The sequence below is a fragment of the Mandrillus leucophaeus genome, unplaced genomic scaffold (genome assembly GCF_000951045.1).
Source record: "Mandrillus leucophaeus isolate KB7577 unplaced genomic scaffold, Mleu.le_1.0 Scaffold1475, whole genome shotgun sequence".
Taxonomy (NCBI): domain Eukaryota; kingdom Metazoa; phylum Chordata; class Mammalia; order Primates; family Cercopithecidae; genus Mandrillus; species Mandrillus leucophaeus.
The window spans coordinates 91639-115463 of NW_012101449.1; the positions used below are offsets into that span (position 1 = coordinate 91639).

The 23825-nt window shown below is 51.6% G+C and overlaps 1 protein-coding gene across 1 annotated transcript in view; it reads left to right on the forward strand.

Moving 5' to 3' along the window:
• The window catches only part of PLEKHG4B (pleckstrin homology domain containing, family G (with RhoGef domain) member 4B), a 40419-nt gene that overhangs the window by 2318 nt on the left and 14276 nt on the right, over positions 1–23825 (forward strand). Inside the window, exons 2-11 of the mRNA XM_011974656.1 lie at positions 1091–1300; positions 1448–1571; positions 3252–3345; positions 9979–10065; positions 13302–13418; positions 13770–13868; positions 14524–14663; positions 15220–15358; positions 19741–19902; positions 20649–21460. Coding sequence (XP_011830046.1) covers positions 1091–1300; positions 1448–1571; positions 3252–3345; positions 9979–10065; positions 13302–13418; positions 13770–13868; positions 14524–14663; positions 15220–15358; positions 19741–19902; positions 20649–21460 — 1984 coding nt within the window. The remainder of the gene's footprint in view (positions 1–1090; positions 1301–1447; positions 1572–3251; positions 3346–9978; positions 10066–13301; positions 13419–13769; positions 13869–14523; positions 14664–15219; positions 15359–19740; positions 19903–20648; positions 21461–23825) is intronic.

The following is a 23825-nucleotide window of genomic DNA, read 5'->3' on the forward strand; positions in this document are numbered from 1 at the left end:
GCTCGAGTTCCACATACCACACACATGCACACGCAATCACACACCACACAGTCACATGCCTCACACTATCAGACGCTCGAGTTCCACATACCACACACATGCACACGCAATCACACACCACACAGTCACATGCCTCACACGATCACACACTCGAGTTCCACATACCACACACATGCACACGCAATCACACACCACATACAGTCACATGCCTCACACGATGCACACACACAGTCACACCACAGTCACATGCCTCACGATACATGCACACACAGTCATACACACCACACAGTCACATGCCTCACACGATCACACGCTCGAGCTCCACATACCACACACATGCACACGCAATCACACACCACACACAGTCACATGCCTCACACGATCAGACGCTCGAGTTCCACATACCACACACATGCACACGCAATCACACACCACACACAGTCACATGCCTCACACTATCAGACGCTCGAGTTCCACATACCACACACATGCACACGCAATCACACACCACACACAGTCACATGCCTCACACTATCACACGCTCCAGAGTTACACATATCACACATGCAGTCACATCACACGCAGTCACATGCCTCACATGACACACGCACATACACACCACACACAGTCACATGCCTCGCATGATCACACTCTCCAGATTGACACACAGTCACACACCAGAGTTCCACATACCACACACAGTAACACACCACACCGTCACATGCCTCACACAATCACACGTGCCAGAGTTACACATACCACGCACGCACACGCAATCACACACCGCATGCGGTCACACACGCTGCACTTTGAGCAGATGAGTAGGGATGCGATGACCCGTTCTTCCTGAGGGGTGTGCAGGTAGGGAGCTGCCTGTGAGCTGGAGAATCCGTCTCTGTCTGTGTGACGCTGCGTGCCCTGTGCAGTGGAACATGCTTTCACTTCCCACGTGAACTGGGACAAGTTCTTATGGAACCGCCTATTTTCATGCGTGTTTCTGTCCCGTGGTGCGTAGCAAGCTGAGCAGAGCAGCTGCCTTCAACGCGCAGGAAAACCTTCATCTTTGACACAGCCTCTTTCCTTTGTCCAGACGTTCTTGCGTCCTCAGCCTACGTCAGCACAGACGTCGGCAGCTTCCATTGCCACAACCCCAGCGGGCTTTCTGATGCGCCTGCCCAGCAGCCACGCCCTGAGCAAGAAGGGTGGCCACTGGGCACAGGGGACTTCCCCAGCCAGGTGCCCAAGCGGGTGCTGGACGTCAACCAGGAGCTGCTGCAGTCCGGGGTCATCACCCTCCCAGGTGAGCATGGGCTGCCGCTTGCCCAGGTGAGCACACACCAGGCTCTCCTGTCAGGGCGGGTCTCACATCTAAGCCAACAGCACAGACCCAGCTCACCACCTCGTAGGAGTGAAACCCTTGGCAGCTGCCCTGTGTCTGTCTCCACAGGGACCCGAGACCGTCAGGGCAGAGCGGTGGTGCAGGTCCGCACCAGGAGCCCGCTCTGGACCAGGGAACACTCGTCCTGCGCCGAGCTAACCCAACTGTTGCTGTACTTCCATAGCATCCCCAGGTAGGACGGGGGGCCAGGCCCCACCCTGCAGACCCGTGGGACCCCAGCTGCATGTGTGTGGCAAAGTGGGGGGCACAGGGAGGTGCCAGCTTCCATGACCAGACTCTGCCTCTCCTAACCTCATCTTTCAAAACAGTCAGCACCCGTGTGCTTCCAGCCTTGATTTCTACACACCATTTCTTGTTTTCTGTACACATCCTTCCCAGTGACACCCAAAATTAAACACACCTGGCTACGGGGCGGGGAGGGCACACTCACTCTTTTGACCAGGACTCAGCCGTCTGTGTGATGTGCAGCTTCTGCCGGCTTTGAGTCAGGGTTCTGTTGTGTCCTTGGCTACATGAGTGCTGTAAGATCAGCGTCCAGACACACAGCTTAATTAGAATGGGAGTTAATCGTGGAATTAGAGCTGAAGAAGTTTCTCAGAGAACACACACACACACACACACAATTTATTTTTATTTTTATTTTTTTTTAGACAGGGTCTTGCTGTCGCCCAGGCTAGAGCACAGTGGTGCAATCACAGCTCACTGTAGCCTCAACCTCCTGGGCTAAAGCAATCCTGCTCCCGCCTCAGCCTCCCAGGTAGCCATAGCGCCAGGCTATATATATAGTTGTTTTTTGTTTTTTGTTTTTTTTTGAGACAGTGTCTTGCTCTGTTGCCCAGGCTGGGTGCAGTGGCGCAATCTCAGCTCACCGCAAGCTCCACCTCCCGGGTTCATGCCATTCTTCTGCCTCACCCTCCTGAGTAGCTGGGACTACAGGCGCCAGTCACCACGTCTGGCTAATTTTTTGTATTTTTAGTAGATGCGGGGCTTCACTGTGTTAGCCAGGACGGTCTCGATCTCCTGACCTGGTGATCCACCCACCTCAGCCTCCCAAAGTGCTGGGATTACAGGCGTGAGTCACCACGCCCGGCCCAGGCTATGTATTTTTTAAGACTAGTCAAGTGTAGTAGTGAGAAGGGGGGAGGAGTAGAACAAGGTGTTTGATCTGTAACTGCGTGAGCAATCAAATGAGATAACTCACTCCCTTCAGACCAGCCGAACCCTAAAATTTTGTAAAATGAATATATCAGCTCACCCGACCTACTATTTTCTCCTATTAAATTTTGAAGTGAAGTTTCTAGTCACAATCACAGAGACAAAACTTTTAAATTGGAGTTTTCAAAACCACGTGATGGTATTTTTAGTTTTAAAAGATATTCTAACAGTCTTAGCTTGGCTCTGGAGAGTAAAGACCCTCATGACTGATCTCAAGCTTCCGTCTTGGGAACAGGCCGTCCACATCCCATCAGAATCATCAGAATCACCTTCTGTGCTTATGTTAAAGCCCAGACAAATACACGAGGGCAAGAAGGCCCTGAAGTCCTTGCCCCCTTGATGGAGCAGGGCCCATTTCGTCCATCCAGGAGCATGGGTGGGTGTTTAGGGGAAAGTAGCCGCAGCCCCACGGCCGAGACTGTCTGACGTCACTGGCGGGTTAGCAAGAGGAACAACGGTGGTGCCTCCAGCCGATGGGCCTGCACCTTCAGGAAGTGGAAGGCTGATGTGTATAGAGAACCCCTAACTTCTAGAGCTGAAAGGAAACCAGTAACAACTAGTCTCGGAGGTGGAGAAACTGGTTTTTGTAAGAGATTTCACCTTCGGTGGTTAAGACCAGCTGTCTTTCCGTCCCCAGGAAGGAGGTCCAGGACCTGGGTCTGGTCATCCTGGTGGACGCACGCAGGAGTCCAGCCGCCCCTGCCGTCTCCCAGGCCCTCGCGGGATTGCAGGTACGGCAGGGTTGTCACGTCCCTTGGGTGTGCAGAGCATCTCAGGGCCGTGTGCCGCTGGGGCCGCCCACATCGTGGTTCTGGAGTAGCCAGTCCATAGGCTTAGTGTGAAGATTCAAGACAGGCCCCTGTGCAGAGCCCGCTCCTTCTTGGGGTCTTCCCAATGAGTCCAGCTCTTGCTCTCCGGGGCCAGACACAGACAACACTGGGGAAGGTGGACTTGGCCCATCCACTGGGGACTTGGGGAAGCTCCATGCTGGGGGCAACTGCAAACCTAAAAAGCAAAGCCAGCCAGGCCCAGGTGGGGGGCACCTGTCCCAGGAGGACAGCACAGCCCCATCCCTGCCCAGTATGGCTGCCCCTGCTATGCCCCTCCAGGATGCAGGGCATGGCATTGTCCTTCAGACAAAGGACAGAGGAGGAAGGGGCAGCCATGGCTCACTGCAAGGATGAACCAGGTGGGGACGAACCTGGCAGCCCCAGACAGGGTCAGTGCCATTGCTACAGGACCCTGTAGCCTCAAACTCCCAGGCTCAAGCCATGCTCCTGCCTCAGCCTCCAGAGTAGCTAGGACCACAGGCATGTGCCACCATGCCCAGCTAATTTTTTTATTATGTTTACTAGAGATGGGGTTTTGCCATGTTGCCCAGGCTGGTCTTGAATTCCTGGACTCAAGTGATCCACCCACCTTAGCTGCCTAGAGTGCTGGGATCACAGGCATGAGCCACCGTGCATGGCCTAGAGGCCCTGCATTGAACCATAAGCAACATCCAGAGGAGATGGGAAGCACTGCGGATGGGAAGATGTCACTGCCTGAGCAGGGACAGATGGGAGCCCAGAGACGGGGAGAGACCAGGGACGGGGTGTCCAGGGACAGGGACAGGGAGGGAACAGGGACAGGGAGGGGACAGGGACAGAACCCGGGGTGCCCTCTCCCATGCCCCACCTGCACTCCACGAAGCTAAACCCATTACGCCGTTGCTGTCCCTGCTGAAGATGGAGGCAGAGGCTCCTATACTCACTGAGGAAACTCAAGTTTAGGGACACCAGGTGGCAGGTTGTGCCAGGAAAGACGTCAGTCAGGGACAGTGCTGGCAGAACTCCACTGTGGAGTCCTCCTTCCTCTTCCCCTCCATGGGCCTCCCTCTTCTCCCCACTGGCAGTCCTCCCTCCTCTCCCCCATTCTGCAGCCCTCCCTCCTCTTCCTTCCCATGGTACTCTTGTCTTTCCCTCTCCACAGTCCTCCCTCCTCTCTACCCCCATAGTCGTTCCTCCTCTTCTCCCACCCTGCAGCCCTCCCTCCTCTCCCACACCCTGTGACCCTCCGTCCTCCCCCCCGTGGTCCTCCATCCTCTCCCCCTCCATGATCCTCCCTTCTCTCTACCCCCATGGTGGTTCCTCCTCTCTCACACACTGTAACCCTCCCTCCTCTCCCCACCATGGTCCTCCCTCCTCTTCCCTAACCCTGCAGCCCTCCCTTCTATTCACCCCTGTGATCCTCTCTCCTCCCCCCCACACAGTCCTCCCTCCTCTTCCCTAACCTAAAGTCCTCCCTCCTCTTTCCCCTGCAGTCCTCCTTCCTCTCCTCCCCCATAGTCCTCCCTCCTCTCCCCCCACCCTGCAGTCCTCCTTCCTCTTCCCTAACTCTTGAGTCCTCCCTCATCTCCCCCCTCTTCTCCTCCCCCACAGTCCTCCCTTCTGTCCCCTGACCCTGCGGCCCCCCATCCTCTCCCCCCACCCTGCAGTCCTCCCTCCTCTTCTCTAACCCTGCAGTCCTCCTTCCTATCTCCCGCCACAGTCTCCCCTCTTCTCTCTCCACCCTGCTGCCACCACTTCTCTCCCCCACACTTCCCCTCTTGCATGGAGCCTGCCTCCCCTCACCTTAAAGTGAACCTGCCTCTTGTCTCCCTCCTTACTGTCAGTCCTGCCTGTGATTTCTTCTTACTTTCGCAGTACGTGGCTCTTCTTAGAAAATCTCAGTGTCCTACCTGAGACTCGGAGGAGACAGGCTCAGTCATGACCCCCCTTACAGAGTGGGATCCACTCAGGTTGGGCCCCGCGGTGGCATCCTCCAGAACTGCCTGGCAGGGTGGCTGGGCCAGCCGATCGGCTGGCCTGGGAGCAAGTGACAGGGACCTTGGGCTGGGCAAGGGGCTGAGGTGACTCCCTGAGACTGGGAGGAGAGAGCACAGGCTGAGGTCCAGACAGGAAGTGCCACGAGTTGGGTTGCACCAGCTAGGCTAGACAGGAGTCCCCAGTGCACAGACAGTGTCAGGAAAGCCTCAGGGAGGCCCAGGGCCAGGGGAGGCATTGATCAGAGAGGTTCTGAGAGATTCTCAAGGCCTCCAAGAAAGGAACATGAGGCCCTGCACCACAGCATGAGCATGAGCTGTCCCTGGTTGGGCACCTGGGCAGTGGTCTGTGCTTCACCTAGACAGAAATGGCAGTCAAGGAACAGATTCTAGGGGAGGAAACAAAGCTGACCCAGAGGTAACCTGGGCACAAGAGGAATCTGGAAGAGCCCATACCTGCTTAGCAAACCTAAGGTAGTGACATCAGGGTGGAAAAAAATATATATATGTTTATTACTAGCGTTCACCAAAAAAGGTTCACAATGCATTGCTCTAAAGCTCAGTTAACTTCTCTAACACAAGGTAGACATAGTGTGAAGTTTGTCTTCACACATAGTGTGAAGCCAAAACTCAGTTTCCATAAAATATTTTACAAGCATGTAAGTTCCTTATTGACTTTTTCAAAAGAAATTCACGTAGGAAATACGTCCTAACTCATTCTATGATGCCAGCATGACCGTGATACTAAAGCCAACCAAAGACACTAAAAGTAAAGAACACTGCAGAGCAATATCCCTTATGAAAGTTGATGCAAAAATCATCAACAAAATAATAGCAAATCAAATTCAGTAGCAGGTTGAAAGGATTATACACCCTGACCGAGTACAATTTGTTCCTGGAATGCAAGGATGGTTCAACACATGAAAACTGATCAGTGTAATATACCACACAAACAGAATGAAGGGGGAAAAACACATGATCATCTCAATTGATGCCAAAAAAAGCACTTGACAAAATTCAACATCTTTAATGATGAAAGAACTCAATAAACTAGAAATAGAAGGAAATTACCTCAACATAATAAAGGTTATATGAAAAATCTACAGGAAATATCATACTCAATGGCAAAAAACTGAAATCTTCTCATCTAAAATCAGGAACAAGGCAATAATGCCCACTTCTATTCAACATATTACTGGAAGTTCTAGCTAGAGCAATTGGACAAGAAAAAGGGGTGAGGGGGAAGAGGCATCCAAACTGGAAAGGAAGAAGTAAAATTATCTCTATTCCCAGATGATGTGATCTTGTATGCAGAAAATCCTAACAGTTCCACAAAAAAGAAAGAAATAAAATAAGTTAATTCAGCAAAGTAGCAGGATACAAAGTCAACACACAAAAATCAGTCACACTTCTATACACTTAACAGTGAGCAATCTGAAAAGGAAATTAAGGAAACAGTTCATTTACAATAGCATCGAAAAGAAGAAAGTACTTAGGAATTAACCAAAGAAGTGAAAGACTTTTTCACTGAAAACTACAAGACAGCTGAAAGAAATTAAAGAAGATGTAAATAGAAAGATATCTCATGTTCAAGGATTGGAAGACTTAATATTGTATTGAAATATCAATACTACACAAAGTGATGTATAGATACAGTGCAATCCCTATCAAAATTCCACTGACGTTTTTTGCCAAAATAGAAAAACCTATCCTGAAATTCATAGGGAATCTCAAAGGACTCCAACTAGCCAAAACAATTATAAAAAATAAAAACAAAGCTGGAGGACTCACAGTTCCTGATTTCAGAACTTACTACAAAGCAACAGTAATCAAAAAAGTATGGCACTGGCATTAAAAACAGACATATAGAACAATTGAATAGAATAGAAAGCCATGAAACTAACAATCATATACATAAATGATTTTTGAAAAGGGTACCAAGACCATTCAATGGAGAAAAGACAGTCTTTTTTAACAAATGGTGCTTAAAAAACTAGATAGCCACATGCAAAAGAATGAAGTTGGACCCTTACCTAAACACCATATAAAAAATTAACTCAAATGGATCAAAGACCTAATTGTAAGGCCTAAAACTAAAAAATGTTTAGAAGACAACATAGGGCAGAAACTTTCTAACATTGGATTTGGCAGTGATATATTAGATATAACATCAGAGGAACCAGCAACAAAAGAAAAAAAAGACAAATCAGACTTTTCAAAAATTAAAAAATGTTGTGTATCAACACTACCAGCCCGGTGTGGTGGCTCATTCCTGTAATCCCAGCACTTTGGGAGGCTGAGGCAGGAGAATCACTTGAGCCCAGGAGTTCAGGACCAGCCTGGGCAATATAGTGAGACTCTGTCTCTATGAAAAAGAAAATTAGCTGAGCATGGTGGTGCATGTTTGTAGTCCCAGCTACTTAAGGGGCTGAGGTGGGAGGATCACTTAAGCCAAGGAGATCAAGGCTGCAGTGAGCCATGAGCATGCCACTGCACTCCAGTATGGATGACAGAGAGAGACCCCGTCTCAAAACAAGTAAATAAGAAGACACTATCGACAGAGTAAAAAGGCAACCCACAGAATGGGGGGAAATTTTGGCAAATTATGTATCTGGTAGGAGGTTAATATCCGGAATATATAGAGAACTCCTAAAATTCAACAACAACGAAAACCAAACTGCCCAATTCAAAAATGAACAAAAGGCTTGAATAGACATTTCTCCAGAGAAGATATATACATGGCTAATGAGCACATGAAAAGGTGCTCAATGTCATAAATGATTAGAGAAATTCAAATCAAAACCTCAATTAAATACCACTTCCCCATGCGTTAGGTTGGCTATTGTAAAAAAACAACAAGTGTTGGCAAAGATACGGAGAAATTGGAACCCTTGCGCACTGTTGGTGGGAACAGTAAATAGTGACTCATTGTGGAAAATAGTTTGGCAATTCCTCAAAAAGGTAAACATAGGATTACCATATGATCCAGCAATACTGTGTCTGGGTATATACCCAAGAAATTGAAAGCAGAGTTTCAAAGAGGTATTTATACAACTATGTTCATAGCAGCACTGTTCATAACATCTAAAACACAGAAGCAACCTTAGTACCCATAAACAGATGAATAGATAAGCAAAATGTGGCCTATCCTTACAACGGAATATTATCCAACCTTAAAAAGGAAGGAAATTCTGACATATGCTGCAGCATGTATGAATCTTGAGGACATGCTGAGTGAAATAAGCCAATCACAAAAAGACAAACATTCCACTTCTAAGAGTACTCAGAGTAGCCCAGATCCCAGAGACAGAAAGTAAAATGGTGGTTGCCTGGAGCCAGGGGCAGAGGGTAATGAACAGTTTTTCTTTAACGGGTGCAGGGTTTTGGTTTTACAAGATGAAAAGAGTTATGGAGACGAACGGTGGTGGTGGTTGCACGACATTATGAATGTATCTAAGACTACTGAACTGTACACTGGAAAATGATGATAATAGTGTTTCACCACAATGAAACAATTGAAAATATACACACATCCGATAAAGGACTTGTCTATAGAATATATACAATCTCAAAACTCAGTAATAAGAAAACAACCCAATAAAATATGGGAAAGGATTTGAGTGCTCTTCACTGAAGATGATACACAGATGGCAAAGAAGCACATGAAAATTTGCCGAACATCATTAATCACTGGGGAAATGCAACTGAAAACCAAAATGAAACACACAGAAACAGCAACAAAGCTTGACAATAACAAATGCTTGGTACTGCTGATGGAAATGCAAAATGGTACAGCCACCCTGGAAAACACGTACTTATCACATGAGCCAGAAATCCCTCTCCTAGATATTTATCCAAGATAAATGAAAACTTGTGTTCACACAATATTTATAGTGACTTTACCCATGATTGCCAAAAACTGGAAACAACCCAGTTATCCTTCAGCCGGTGAATGGATGAACAAATTGTGGTGAGGCATACCGGGGAATACTGCTCAGCTGGTGAATGGATGAACAGATTGTGGTGAGGCATACCGGGGAATACTGCTCAGCAAAACAGAGGAACAAACCCTTAGTCTCCACACAGGGACGAGTTCCTAATGCACAGCACTAAGTGAGAGAGGCCACTCCTGCCTTAGTCTGTTTATGTCTAGAAAAGGCAAGTCGGTGGAGGTGAAAGCAGATCAGCGGTTGCCAGGGGCTGGGCATAGGGGAGGGCTTGACTACAAAGAGGCACAAGAGAATTTTGGGGTTGCTTAACAGTTCTTTGTCTTGATGGTGGTGATGATTACAGGACTATGGTTTCATCAAAACTTACAGAACTATTCACTGAAAAGGGGGAATTTTATTGTATGTAAATTATACCTCGATAAACCTGATTACATTAAAAATTCATAAGGGCAAATAATTTACATTTCAGGGCAAAGCCAACTGTGTTTTATGCACTGTAGGTACTCTGGGAAACTATGACAAAAGTAGTACCAATCAAAATTGGGCAATTCTATTAATGAAGTTAAAAATTAGAAAGCTAATCAGTAATATTTATTTCTTATTTATTTCAGAACGACACATCTCCTATAATTCATAGTATCTTGCTGTTGATAGATAAAGAATCTGCATTTAGGCCTGACAAGGATGCAATAATTCAGGTAATGGTTTAGACTGTGGGATCCGGAGTGACAGATAAAATTAAACATTAAGGCACCTACATGAGATTAAACACATGAAAGAATTTAGATAAGTTCTAATTGCATCCATGTGGGAGCCTGGAAACCTACTTCCTACCCCGTAAGTTCTCGCAGGAGCCCTGCAGAGTATGCCACGAAAAACTTAAAAATGTGACCTTTCTTCTCCACCTCATATGTTTTCTTTCCTTCTCTTTCTTTGTATCGTTCTCTTTTATCGGAAAACATCTTCATTTGGCCTCATTCTGAAAGGATATTTTTGTTACATCTAGAATTCTGGTTTGAGAGGAGTTTTGCTTTTCCCCTCAGCACTTTAAAGATGCTGCTCTGTTGCCCTCTGGCCTCCATACGTTTAGAAGAAAAGTTCATCATAATTCAGATCACTGTTCATCTCTATGAAGTGTGTTAATTTTCCTTTGGCTGTTTCCAAGGTACTTCCTTTCTTTTCAGCAAATTGACTGCAATGCGAGTGGGCTTGGTTTTCTTCATTATCCTGTTTTGGCTTGAACTCTTAAATTTGTGAATTCATGTCTATCACCACATTTAGGACCTTTTTAGCCATTCTTTCTTTCTTTTTTTTTTTTTTTCCTTTCGTGAGACATCATCTAGCTCTGTCACCCAGGCTGGAGTGTGGTTGTGCAATCAGAGCTTACTGTAATCTCCAACTCCTGGGCTCAAGTGATTCTCCCACCTCAGCCTCCTGAGTAACTGGGACTGAAGGTGTGCACCACCACACCAAGCGACTTTTTTTTTTAAGAGACAGGGTCTTGCTATGTTGCCCAGGCCGGCCTCCCATCTTGGCCTCTCAAAGCTCTGGGATTGTAGGCATAAGCCACAGTACCTGGCCTAGTTCTTAAAATTTTTTTTCCTGCTTTATTCTCTCTCTTTCTCTCTTTCTAGTACTTCAATTGCATATACTAATATTGTCCCACAGATCTCTAAGAATCTGTCTTTTTTAACTTTTTTCCTCTCTAGTCTTCAGATCAGGTTGTTCTGTTGATCCTGTCCTTAGAGTCACTGGTTCCTTACTCTGTCATCTCTTCGGCTGTTAAGCTCACTAATGTGGCTTGGCTCTGTGTCCTCACCCAAATCTCCTGTCAGATTTTAATACCCACGTGTGGAGGGAGGGACCTGCTGGGAGGTGACTGGATCGTGGGGGCAGATGCTGTTCTGATAGTGAGGATTTCTCATGAGAGCTGATGGTTTTAAAGTGTGGCCCTTCCTTACTCTGCCTCTCTCACCTGTGCCACGGAAGACATGTCTTGCTTCTCCTTTGCCTTCTGCCATGATTGTAAGTTTCCTGAGGCCTCCTCAGCCATGCAGAACTGTGAGTCAATTAAACCTCTTTCCTTTATAAACCACCCAGTCTCAGGTAGTATCTTTATAGCAGTGTGAAAACAGACTAATACATTCACCCAGTGAATGTTTTAGTTCAAATATTGTATTTTTCAGCTGTAAGATTTCCAGTGGATTCTAAAATATATTTTCTACATCTTTCCTGAGTTTTCCTCTCCTTTCATAAATTGCAGGCATTTTTCCTTTACCTCATTGAGCACGGTTTTAATGGCTGCTTTGAAATCCGTGTCTAATAATCCAGCATCTGGGTCATCTCTGGGTTGGCCTCTGCTGATTGTCTTTCCCTGGAGAATAGATCCTATGTTTCTGATTCTTGATGTGTCACGTAATTCCGGACATTGTAAATATTCTGTTGGGGAGACTGGATTCTGTAATAGACTCACAGTGTTACTCCGATGTGCACGTAACATGGTTAGACTCAAACCAGAAGCTCTGTCACCCACAGTGGGTTCAGTTTAATTCTCTGAGTCCTCCCCATGCATGCACAGTTCAGGGTCAGCCAGAAACTTGGGCAGCGTTTACACACACACCACGGGGCTTCTTCCACAGCTGCCCCCTTCTGGGAATCTACTTTCACTTTCCAGTGGTGTGGCCACCCCATCCTCTGTCTCTTCTTTCTTCAGGCCAGAAAGATGCCCGTTTTCTTATTGTTTTTAGATTTTATTTATGTTTTTAAATAAAATCGAGCTCCATTGCTGAGACTGAATTGCAGTGGTGTGATCATGGCTACTTGCAGCCTTGACCTCCCCAGGCTCAGGTGATCCTTGCACCTCAGCCTCCTGAGTAGCTGGGTCTACAGGTGTGCGCTAGCACGCTCTGCTAATGTTTGTAGTTTGTTTTGTAGAAATGGGAGTTTTGTCCTATTGCACAGGCTGGTCTTGAACTTTTGGGCTCAAGTGATCCGCCTCTCTTGGCCTCCCAAAGTGCTGGGATCACAGGTGTGAGCCTCCACACCAGCCAGATGTCCCTCTCTTTTCCTTTTTTTTTTTTTTTTTTTTGAGACAGAGTCTTGTTCTGTGTTGCCAGGCTGGAGTGCAGTGGTGCGATCTTGGCTCACCGCAACCTCCACCTCCTGGGTTCAAGCGATTCTCCTGCCTCAGCCTCCCGAGTAGCTGGGACCACAGGCGCCCGCCACCATGCCCAGCTAATTTTTGCATTTTTAGTAGAGATGGGGTTTCACCATGTTGGCCAGGATATTCTCGATCTCCTGACCTTGTTATCCACCCGCCTCAGCCCCGCAAAGTGCTGGGATTCCAGGCGTGAGCCACCATGCCCAGCCCCTTTCCTTTCCTTTCTTTTTCTTTTTCTTTTTTTTTTTTTTATTTTGTTTTACAAAGCCACCTGCTGTCAAAAGGATGCCTGTTTTCTGTTGGAGCTCAGCCACTCCCTGCTGGCAGCGGCCCTGAGGACGGAGCACAGCGGGAACTCGCCCCCACAATAAGCCTGACTTGTCTCAGCTGCTGGGGCTTTCAGGAAACTGTCCTTATATTTTGTCCAGAGTTTGTGGGTTTTATCTGAGAAGGGCCACCTCTGCCGCACCAGGAGAACAGCCTTGACTCATTCATTCCCTTTTCCTTCTTCTTTCTCCCCATTTTTTTTTTTTTTTTTTTTGGTTTTTCTTCACCAGGGCCTTTCCTTCATTTCTCTTTGCTCCCTGCTTTCCCATCTTCTCACTTTCATTACTGCACCCGGACAGGTGCTGTTATCAGTGCCTCCAGCAAAGCAGGGGCGATACTCCCTGAGCCAGCCTCTCCGTCCTCCAAACCCAGGAATGAGCCATTTACAGGGTTTTCCCCCAAGAGATGCATCTGGAGCCATGACCAACGAGTGCCTCTTCTTGGCAGTGTGAGGTCGTGAGCTCCCTGAAGGCCCTGCACAAATTTGTCGACAGCTGCCAGCTGACCACAGACCTCGACGGCTCCTTTCCCTACAGCCATGGTGACTGGATCTGCTTCCGTCAGGTGGGTTCAGCCCGCAGCTGCTGCACATGCCACGGTCTCCGGGGACTTTCTCTCATGTGGACGTTTTTACTCAAATTTGAAAAGACATCACCATCCCTGATCTCATGCCTATTACAGTCACCATTCAGGTCTTGGTGTCTCCACAACCACGCCGTGGTGCATCTGAGATGCCAAGCCTGGGTGGGAAGGGCACTGCTGCCCCAGAAGTGTCTGTAGATCTCAGGGACCTTCACACATGGAAGCTTCCCAACCCGAGATGGGTTTAAATGCAGGAACTGGAACTCACAGCTGCTTTCTTTAGCATCTGACAGACCGTGTCCTTATAATCTCCTCCCTCTCAACTCACGACAGAGGCTGGAACACTTCGCTGGAAACTGCGAAGAAGCCATCACTTTTCTACAGAATTCATTCTGCTCCCTGAACACCCACAGAACCCCAAGTACAGCCCAGGTAAGTCCCCACACTGGCAGGTAAGTTCACTTCGTGTGACAGGTAGGTGGGGGCAGAAAGGTTTAGCCAAACATGAAAATAAATATTTGGTTCACCATCATCTGTAGCAGAGATTTTCAGATCCCTTTTCATTATCCTGTTTAGGCTTGAACTCTTAAATTCCCTCTCAATTCACAAAAGGCCATTTCCTCCCCTTTGTCACCAAAAATGTTCCACCGTACCCAGAAGGAAAACCGTGTCACTGCACTTGACGATGTGCAGCGGCGTGAGCAGCAGCGGCTGCCAGGAATGAGTCACTCCAACAAGACAGAGGCGGGCAGACCACAGGGCTCTTGAGAGCCCAGCCGCCAGGCCGAGGGGCCCAGGGTCTGTGGGTGAGGCCTGCATGTCTGTCCCTGGTCTAAATGGCAGGTTCACCTCCTACAGTTGAGCTTTGAGCCCCCTTCTTCTCCCTCCCAGGGGTCTTACCCTGGGGCTCACCCTCCCTGGGACAGTCTAGACCATCAGCTTCAGGAGTGGGCACGGTCGTGCCACCAGCTTGATTTACGGAAACAGGAACGTGGGTCACACTCCACATTCCTGCCACTGTTGCACTTGGGAGGACCTGCCCCTTGGAGGAGGGGGTTAAAGGCGTATTCCTCCCCACCCCATGCAGGAAGTCACCGAGTTAATTGACCAGCACGAGACGATGATGAAGCTTGTCCTGGAAAACCCACTGCTTGTGTCCCTCAGGCTGGAGGGGGGCACCGTCCTGGCACGGCTGAGGAGAGAAGAACTCGGCACAGAAGATGGCCGGTGAGTGGTCACAGGGGCCATGCTGGGCCCTGACCCATCAAGGGGGCTGCTCAGGGGAGTCTGCAGCCAGGAGGCGTAGCGCTCTGCTCCAAGGAGAGCCCTGTCTGTGCTGGGTCCAGACCTCCATTCTGACAGCCACGCTTTGCCTGGGTCCGAGCTTTTCCACATTTACAGGCTCCAAAGATCAAGGAGCCGGCTTCTGGGGACGCTCGGTGGGAGGTGGCCAGAGTGTGCCAGAATGAGCTCATTCTTGACCCGTGCTGCCTGGGGAGCTGTGCCCACCCCCAGCCGTCCCCATGTATCTCAGCTGCACGCAGCCAGTCCAGCCTAGGCTATGGGTCCCCTCCAGGCGCCTGCATCCCAGGCCGGCCAGGATGTTGGCAGAACGCGTGCAGCACGTCTGTGTGCCGCCTGGGCTGTGGGCCTCCTCCTGGGGCTCCCGTTGGCTTCTGACATGAGGGAACGGAAAGAGCAGCGTTTTTACCTGGGGTTGTCACCAAGAGCAGATTCCTCCAGGGGCCGCCTGGGAGCCTGAGGACTGCCTCCTCTTCCTCAGGGACACCCTGGAGGCTGCCACCAGCCTGTACGACCGAGTGGATGAGGAGGTGCACAGGCTGGTCCTCGCCTCGAACAGTCGTCTCCAGCAGCTGGAGCGCCTCCGGGAGCTGGCATCGCTCCAGGACGGGAATGACCAGGTCAGAGCTGCAGGAAGAAGGAGGCCTGGTCAGCGTCCCCTCCAGGCCAGGCTGGCCAAGGCGACCCTCCCACCTTCACACTGCGTCTTTAGGGCCTTGACCTGATTTCCATCTGGAACGAAATTACGTCAGGATAGGGCATGCCTTGCTGCTTGTGTAAAAAGAAATAAATTTTATTTTTTACCTGAGAGATACTGGATCAGTGGAGAAAAAAATTTGTTTAATCCAGAGGAGGCCAAGGAGAAAAATAATTTCACACTGTGTCTTCTGATGTGACCCGTGTGAATGGCTGGGTGTATCATCTTCCGGATGCTTTTTCCACGTGCGTGTGCACACGGTGGCCGAGGAGCCGAGGTGAAACTGCACAGGTAGAGAGGGTCTGGGCCGAGGCTGAGGACGGCAGCCGGGAAACAACCTCCAGGTGACCTCAGGAAGTGGCTCTGGAGGCCACGGAGAGGCTCGAGGTTTTAAAGAAAAGAGGACAAGTCAGGAGGGGTGACGACAGAGGTGGCTTTTCATGATTCTCTGGGTCACAGAAATGGCATTGGTGGGTTGACCACGCGCTGCTGGATGACAGGGTGTGAGTTGTGGTGTCCAGTGTGCAGCGTGGCTGGGGTTACTGATGGCCCTTGGTGGACACACTGCAGAATCTGCGGTCCATATAGCAGCGGCTCTGAAATGATTGCTTAGCTCGGGGGGTGCCAGCAAAATGATTGCTTAACTCGGGGGGTGCCAGCAAAATGATTGCTTAGCTTGGGGGCACGGACAGCGCTGCTGCCTCACTCTGGTGCTCTTCTGGGCCTGACAGTTTAAGGGGCGCATGCTCAGATGAAACGTTTCTCTGTTTTGTTGCATATAAACTCTTCAAAACTTGCACATTTTAATATAAATCCTTATTATTTTATCAACAACTGTTACTGCAATGAATGTGCGGGTGAAAGCCGGCAGCATGGAGAGGCGTGCAGCGGGGCTGGAGGCATCGCCAGCCCTCCCATCTGCTGACAAGCTCCCCCGGCCTTCAGGTCCATGCGCTCGCCCTCACGGGAGCCTCCAGGGACGTGAGGGACGTGCGGCAGGGACGTGAGGCGGTGTGCTCGCTCCCGGCCTCCCCACTACTGACCCCAGCTCCCAGGCGTTGGCCAGGGGCCCAGCTGGTCCAAGCCCTGGGGTGGGAGCAGGAACCCCACACCAGGCAAGTGCAGTCAGGCAGAGCTGCAGCCACCAGCCAGTCCGGGCTGTCTCTGTGTCCTCTGTCCTGGGGGTCTCCCTCCATCTTCCCCTGCTCCCTCTGCCTGTCCTGGGGGATCTCCCCCATCTTCCCCTCCTCCCTCTGCCTGTCCTGGGGGGTCTCCTCCATCTCTCCTCCTCCCTCTGCCCATCCTGAGGGTCTCCTTCGTCTTCCCCTCCTCGTCCTACTCCTTCCTGGGGGGTCTCCCCCATCTCCCCTCCTCCCTTCGCTTTGTCCTGGGGTCTCCTCCATCTCCCTCCCCACTCTGCCCCGTCCTGTGGGGTCTCCTATTTCCTGTACCCACGTCTTCCTCTTTTTTCATTTACTTTGGTGTTTTATGCAGAATAACTTCCAGGACTTCCCAGAGAACGGGATCTTGGGATGAGCATTTTTGAGGCCGTGGTACCTAAAAGTGTCTCTACTCCACCTTCACGGCCAGCAGTCACTTCAGTTTCCCTCCGCCAGCTGGAAGGCCCTGCACCCCAGCTTAGCCTCCGTCCCACTCCCGGCCCTCCGCCTGCGCCCTGCTTCTCGCTGGAAGCTGCAGACTTTCCTGTCATCCTCGGGGCTCTGGAATCTGAGGGTCTCCCAGGTGCACTGAGGGCAGGTGCGCTGAGGACAGGTGCGCTGAGGGCAGGTGCGCTGAGGGCAGGTGCGCTGAGGGCAGGTGTGCTCTTTGCGTCTGCACCGCGCTCCTCTCTTCTGGGACTTCTGTGACACGTCCTTCGTCCTTCGTGGTGCTTGCGTTTCCCACGGCTCCACCCTTCAATCTGGTCCTGGAGTTTTCTGTCCTGTCGCCTCAGTTCTCCCCACCGCCAGCTGTGTGCTGTCCTTGTAAGGCAGACGTTCTCGGCTTTACCCTCTGACTCTATTATTGGGTTTTTGTTTCTGCTCTTGCTTTTTAACTCCACAGGCTTGTTTGTTTTCTGAACGATCCCCCCTCTGTGCTAATCACGACAAGTGCACGGCCTGTGGCTTCTGCGGTGTGCTCTGGTACCAGAGGCTTTCCTGGCCCCCCTGGTTAGGAAGCCCATGGCCCACGCGTCTGTAGCGTTTTCTCCCTGGTGATCTGATTCTTCTCCTCTGATCCCGGCCTGAAGCGGGCGCCTGGCCACAGCTCAGTGTTCACCTGCTGCACTGCCTGGATCACCCCAACCCGGGAGCAGACCCCGGGCCCTGTGGAGCAGGCGCCCCGGCTCCTTCCCTCCCACACTCCCTCACGCCGTCCTGTGGAGTCTTGGGACTTCGCCTCTGCTCTCCTCAGGCCCTGCCACTCCCGCCTCCTTCCTGGCCTCCAGGTTTGTGCCCTGGCTGCTCTCTGCCCACTGTGCTGAGGGTCACACACCTTGGAAGATGCTGGCAGGGCTTTAGTGGTGTCTCAAGAGGACACATCTCGCTCTGCAGTCTTCACACAGAAACTCTACACGTGACCGGATAGGGGGTCAAGCTATGTATAGGTGCACGTCTGTCTCTATATATTTAACCTAAGAAGTGCGTGCACACTGTGGGAAAATTAGAAACAAATAGATTTTCACACACGGGATGATGCATGTGGCGGCCTTGGCACCCTGTGCGTGGGCGTGCGCTGCAAGCTGGGTCCCCGAGCCGTGTTCGCACTGATGGTTCTGGGCTCCTCCCCTCTCTGCTGTTAGAAGCGTCCCCATGTTGAACAGCTCTGTGTCTCTGCTTCCTTCACAGCCCGTGGGTGTTGACTCTGGATACATTCCTAGGCTCGGATGGCTGGGTCAGGCCATTCGTCTTTGGAGGTTTCCGTGCACGGGCCGTGGCACTCCAGCCACACCTGCCTCCTGCCGGCCACCCCGCGGGGAAATGGAGCCCCTCAGCAGTGTGCCCTCAGATTTTCTATGCTACAGCTGGACATTCTCTTCACACATTTATTATTTTTATTTCTGTAGTGAATTACTTGTTCATGCTTTAGACAGTTTTTCTAGGGTTGATCATCACTTCTGTCTGTGTTATACGGATCCTTCACGTTCCACTTGTTTTCCCAGTTTTTCATTTGTCCTCTAGCTTTGCTTATCTTTTAAACAACCCTTTCTACTCTAAGGTTATAGAATTATTAGTATAGTTCATCATAGAACCTTTACGACTTGAATTTTTGTATTTAAATCTTGAAACCAGTGACAGCCGATTTTCCTGCAAGGTTGGAGGCTGGGCTCTGGCTCTGCGCCACCCCCACTCGGCTCTGCCGATACCGCACCTGCCCCTCACCTGGCAGCTCCAAGGCTCCACCTGTGCTCCTAAGAATCAAGGTGCTGTGATTCTCTTCTTGACTCTGGCTCTGTTTAAAGACAGCGTACGCACTGGTCTGTCTCTTCTCTGCTGCATGTCTGGGGTCACTGGGTACCTTTCTGATGGTTATGGATCCAGCCAGCTGTTCTCTTCTCCATAACAGGCCTCTCATCTCTGGGCATCTGACCCCCAGTCGCCCCTGGTGTTGCTGTTTAATGACAACATGAAGGGCTTACCTCTGACATTTCCACTGAGTCCAGCGGTAAACGCCTCCAAAATAAGAACCTTGGTCTTGTCACCAGGGTACGTAGCCACAGGCGCTCTGCCCAGCAGGGCTCAGCCAAGGGCTCCCCCGTCTTTCCCAGGCAGCCTCAAGGGGCCAAGCAGCCACTTGCATGAAGAATATTTCTGGAATATGTTTACCATATTAACCAGTTTCAAAGTGGAAAGTCCTGGGTCTATCGTTCAATGATTTTAATGTCCATTTCCAAACAATGAAAATAGCCTGGAGCTTGAGCCTCAGAGGCCTGTGACCACCTCTCATCAGTCGTGTCCATTCACGGGGGTTACGCAGCCAGGCCGTCAGCCCTGTGCAGCGTGTACTCAGGACAGGACCAAGACACATCCCTCCCGGGGTCCTGCTAAATCCTAGAGTGTGACTCCTTCATGTGTTTAAATATAAATGTTCTTCCCCTGTGTAGATCAAATCACGGTTTGGAAAAGAACTAGAGAAATTCCTCGGTCCTTTGGTGCCTGCTCTTGAGAACGGGAGGCAGCGGCAGGCAGCACTGTGGGCCGTCCCAGCCTTGGTGTTGGTGGCTACACGCAGACCCCGCCCCCACCTGGAGACACGAACGTGGAAGCACCAGGCTTGTACTGATAATGTGTTCCTTGGGTGCAGCAATCCTGCCAGAAAGGACTGCAGCTGGTGAAGCAGAACCCACATCATACAGAGGAAATGGTCCAGGATTTCAGAAGGGGACTGAGCACCGTGGTCAGCCAGGCTGAGTACAGGGAGGGAGAGCTGGCCAGGTGGACCCGCCCATCCGAGTTGTGCGAGACGGTAAGAGACCCAGCGGGTGTGCGTCCCAGAGATCCCACCTCCTTAGGCTGTGGGCATTTACGCCTCCCCACACAAGTTGGAGAGGGTGGGCCAGGCTCTGGGACAGAGGCCGGGCGCCTGCGATGGAGCCCCTGGCCACTGCACCCACAGCTCTCTGGAGAAGGCTCTGAGTTGACCTGTGAAGCATTCGATACTGTACCAAACAGACCAGCCAAACTCACACACACATTTCTCTGTGTGTTTAGTGGCTCAGTTACAAAATTCCACTGACTGCCCAAAACCCCAAACAAGTGCTGCAGCAGATTGCATGCCTGCAAGCTCCCCCGCGCCCGGGACCGCACGCCGGCGAACTCCCCCGCGCCTGGGACCACACGCCATTAGGAGCTCACCTGTTAAGACAGCATTTGAGGGGGTCATGGGGTGGCCAGAGCAGGGTAGAGCCATCTGCCCCGTCATGCCTCTCTCAGCTCACAGGATGTGGCACCTACACGGTGTCTTCACGTGGTCCTAGGACATCCCCCATGGTGCCCTCTGGCATGGAGAACAGACCCCGTGGGGTCAGATACAGCCCACCTGCCCTTCAGTTGAACCCGGCCACAGCCCCCACTGGCTGGCAGGGCTGCCTCTCCCTCTGCTGTCTGGTCCCCTGGTCCCTGACTAGGCTGACCTGGGAACAGCAGTGCCTGAGCTGGCTCTGGGGCGGCCCCTCCTCCACTGCACTGAGCAGAGCCCTCCTTGTCCCACAGGCGAGCAGCTGGATGGGGCCCCTGGACCCGGAGGCTTATCCCTCCTCACCCGTGGCTGAGTGTTTGAGGAGCTGTCACCAGGAGGCTACCTCGGTGGCTGCAGAGGCCTTCCCCGGGGCAGGTGTGGCAGTGCTGAAGCCTCAAACCCTGGGGAGACCGTGGGCATCGCCGCAAGACCTGTGGCTGCAGTGCCCTCAGACCCAGCTCCATCTGGAAGAGGCCCTTGCTGAGGCCGCCCCAGGCCCCAGCTTACCGCCTCTTGCCCAGAGCCCCCCAAAGCATGAGTGTGCTCAGGAGGCCATGAGGAGGCCCCATAAGCCACCTTCAGTTCCCAGCACAGACACTGAGGATGGTGCCTGGGAACCTGGCCTCCCTGGACGAGCACTTCTGTGTGGACAGGATGGGGAGCCCCTGGGTCCAGGGCTGTGTGCTCCATGGGACCCAGTGTCCCCCCTCGGGGGCCTTTCAGGGACAGCGGCCACCATGGCCCACCCGGAGGACAGCTCTGCCTGCTCCTCTGAGCCCACCCAGACCCCGGCCAGCCGCCCCAGGAAACATCCCCAGAAGAAAATGGTAAAGAAAATGCAAAGTTTCGAGATACCTCAGCCCGACAGTGGCCCCAGGGACTCCTGCCAGCCAGGCCATACCAGTGTCTTCAGCAAGGGCCTGGAGGTAACCAGCACTGTGGCCACAGAGAAGAAGCTCCTGCTGCAGCCGCAGGCCAGGAGCCACCCGGTCACTCGGAGCCGGAGTCTGTCCTCTCCCTCGGGGCTCCACCCTGCTGAGGAGGACGGGAAGCGGCAGGTGGGCAGGTAAGGTGAACATCCCCCTCCTCTCGTCCTAGCAGCCCTTGGGGATCTAGAAACCCAAAGCCGTTTCGGCATTAAACTCTCTTCTGCAAAGTAGAAAGTAAATCCACAGACATCCCTCTGGGTCCACCTGCCCGGTCCAAGAAGAAACACAATTTTAAACTAGATATGAGTTACCTGCCCCCATGTTCAGAAGGGACCACTGAAAACTGCCTGGATGGTGTGTGTTAACCCGCACACACTCACTCTGATGGTTAAGTAACCGTGTGACCAACTCCAGTTATTTTCAGCCCACTTACAGAAAATTACAGGCAGCAAATCAACCCCCGACACCAAGAAGGGTTACCTTAAAAATACGTTTTAGAAAGTCTCTAAGTGTTAGGGTACGAAGGCGCACCTGTGCGTCCATTGCCTCACTGAAGAGGCCCCTTCTCACTTGTCGAGCCTGCAAAGGACGCATCTGCTCACAGGTAAGGGTGGGCGCGCTCGGCCCCTGCCTAGGCCGGATGCCGTCTGAACCCCATCTTCCGCCCATGCGGTGTGGCCGTGAGGGCTGGAGGTGGAGAATTTCAGGAGGTGCTTTGTCATTTGGTTGGCTTCTGCGTCTTGGGCCAACAATCTCCCACCTTTTTGGCACCAGGGACAGGTTTCATGGAAGACAATTTTTCCACAGACCGCAGGGGTTGGGGGGATGGTTTTGGGATGAAACTGCTCCACTTCAGCTCATCAGGCTTTAGATTCTCATAAGGAGCACGAAACCTAGACGCCTCCCGCGCGCGGCAGCGTCCGTGCTCCTCCGAGACTCCACCGCCGCCGCTGATCTGACAGGAGGCGGAGCTCAGCTGGTAACTCGCTGCCTGCCGCTCACCTGCTGCTGGGCGGCCTGGTTCCCGATAGGCCACAGACGGGCACCAGTCGGTGGCCCCGGGGCTTGGGGGCCTCTGCCTTAAGCTTCATAGAAAGGGTTTCCTCCTCATGCCCTGATCGCAGGTTTAATCTGAACGGAGAAGGCCACAGAACGCTCTTCTGAAACACACCTTTAGGTGCCAAACCTCAGTCTTCACCTTGTTAAGAGTAAAACTCCAGGTAGAACCTGAAGTTCTGGTTTTTACCGTTGGTGTGAGTGATCCAGGGATATCTGCCGGCTGGGCCTGAGTACAGGCTGGCCCTTCCGAATCGGTAAGAGGAACGCCGAGCGCTGTCCCTGAGTCTCAGCAGGTGGCTGCACTGACGATTCTGTCTCCACTGAGCCCATGTTTCAGGTTTGGGAGGCGGCAGAACACAGGAGGGGGGACCCCCGCCCACCCCTGTGTGATTTCCAGCTGTTGCTGCCTAGTGAGTACATTGTCCATTTGGTCAAGACCATCCTCGTTCTGATTTTGTGTCTGGATATTTACTGAGGAGGCTTTTGTGTGGGTCGTGACATCGGGCCTCGGCCTTCCCGCCTGTGCTGTGAGGGCCAGTTCCTGACCAGCCGGGAGGTGCTGTGTTCTCAGAAACAGTGAGAATCTGTCAAATCTGTGATGCAGGAGTGAAGGGGACAAGTTCTGCAGCTCTGCTGTGAATGGAATGTGCGTTCAGCAGCACGTCTGCCCACAGCTGTGCTTCCCAGCATTAGCTGCTTTTAAGTTTTTCCAACTTAAAAAACAAGCAAATACAAATAATGGTAGAAAAATAATCTTCCAACTCCCACTGGTATCATTAGGATCGAGTTATTTAAGAAGGTTGGGGGTAAGATGCTATCGAGTAGAGCAGAAAAGCCGTGTACCTCACTATTTATTAGGGAGGGCCCCCGGGTCACCAGTGGCCCTTTGCAAGTGCAGTTGATGGGTGGTCAGAGCTGCAGAGCTGTGGGACACACCAGACCCCACCCCAGCAGAACCCAGAGAACCTTCTCCCGGGGAGTCCCACAGCCCAGGCCAGGCTTTGGCATTCACGCTGCCGGAGTGTGGGCCCTGCCCTCCAGGCTCAGTTGCCGAGAGCGACCAGGTGGCCACACTCCAGCCAGCTCATGAAACCGAGCCACCAGCCTAAGCGTCCTGCATTTGTTTACAGTGAATGTAAAAGTGTTTTTGGATGCTTAGCATGTTTTTAATGGTTAAAAAAAAGAGAAAAATACACAAAAGAATAGCACCTGGTTTGGGAAGCCCAGTTTGGGCCTCTGTGATCCCAGCACCGCAGTTTTGCATGCGAGGACCCCCCCGGCCAAGCTGACCACACCGGCCAGCCCACCTCTCCACTCTGTCAGGGCAACACGAGTGGGTCCTCCGGGTCCTGCCAGCCCTGGGGATACAGAGGTGGTGAGACTCCGGGCAGCCGCGGAGGAGCCCACATCTCCCGCAGACGTGTGTTGTCAGGACGGGTTCTT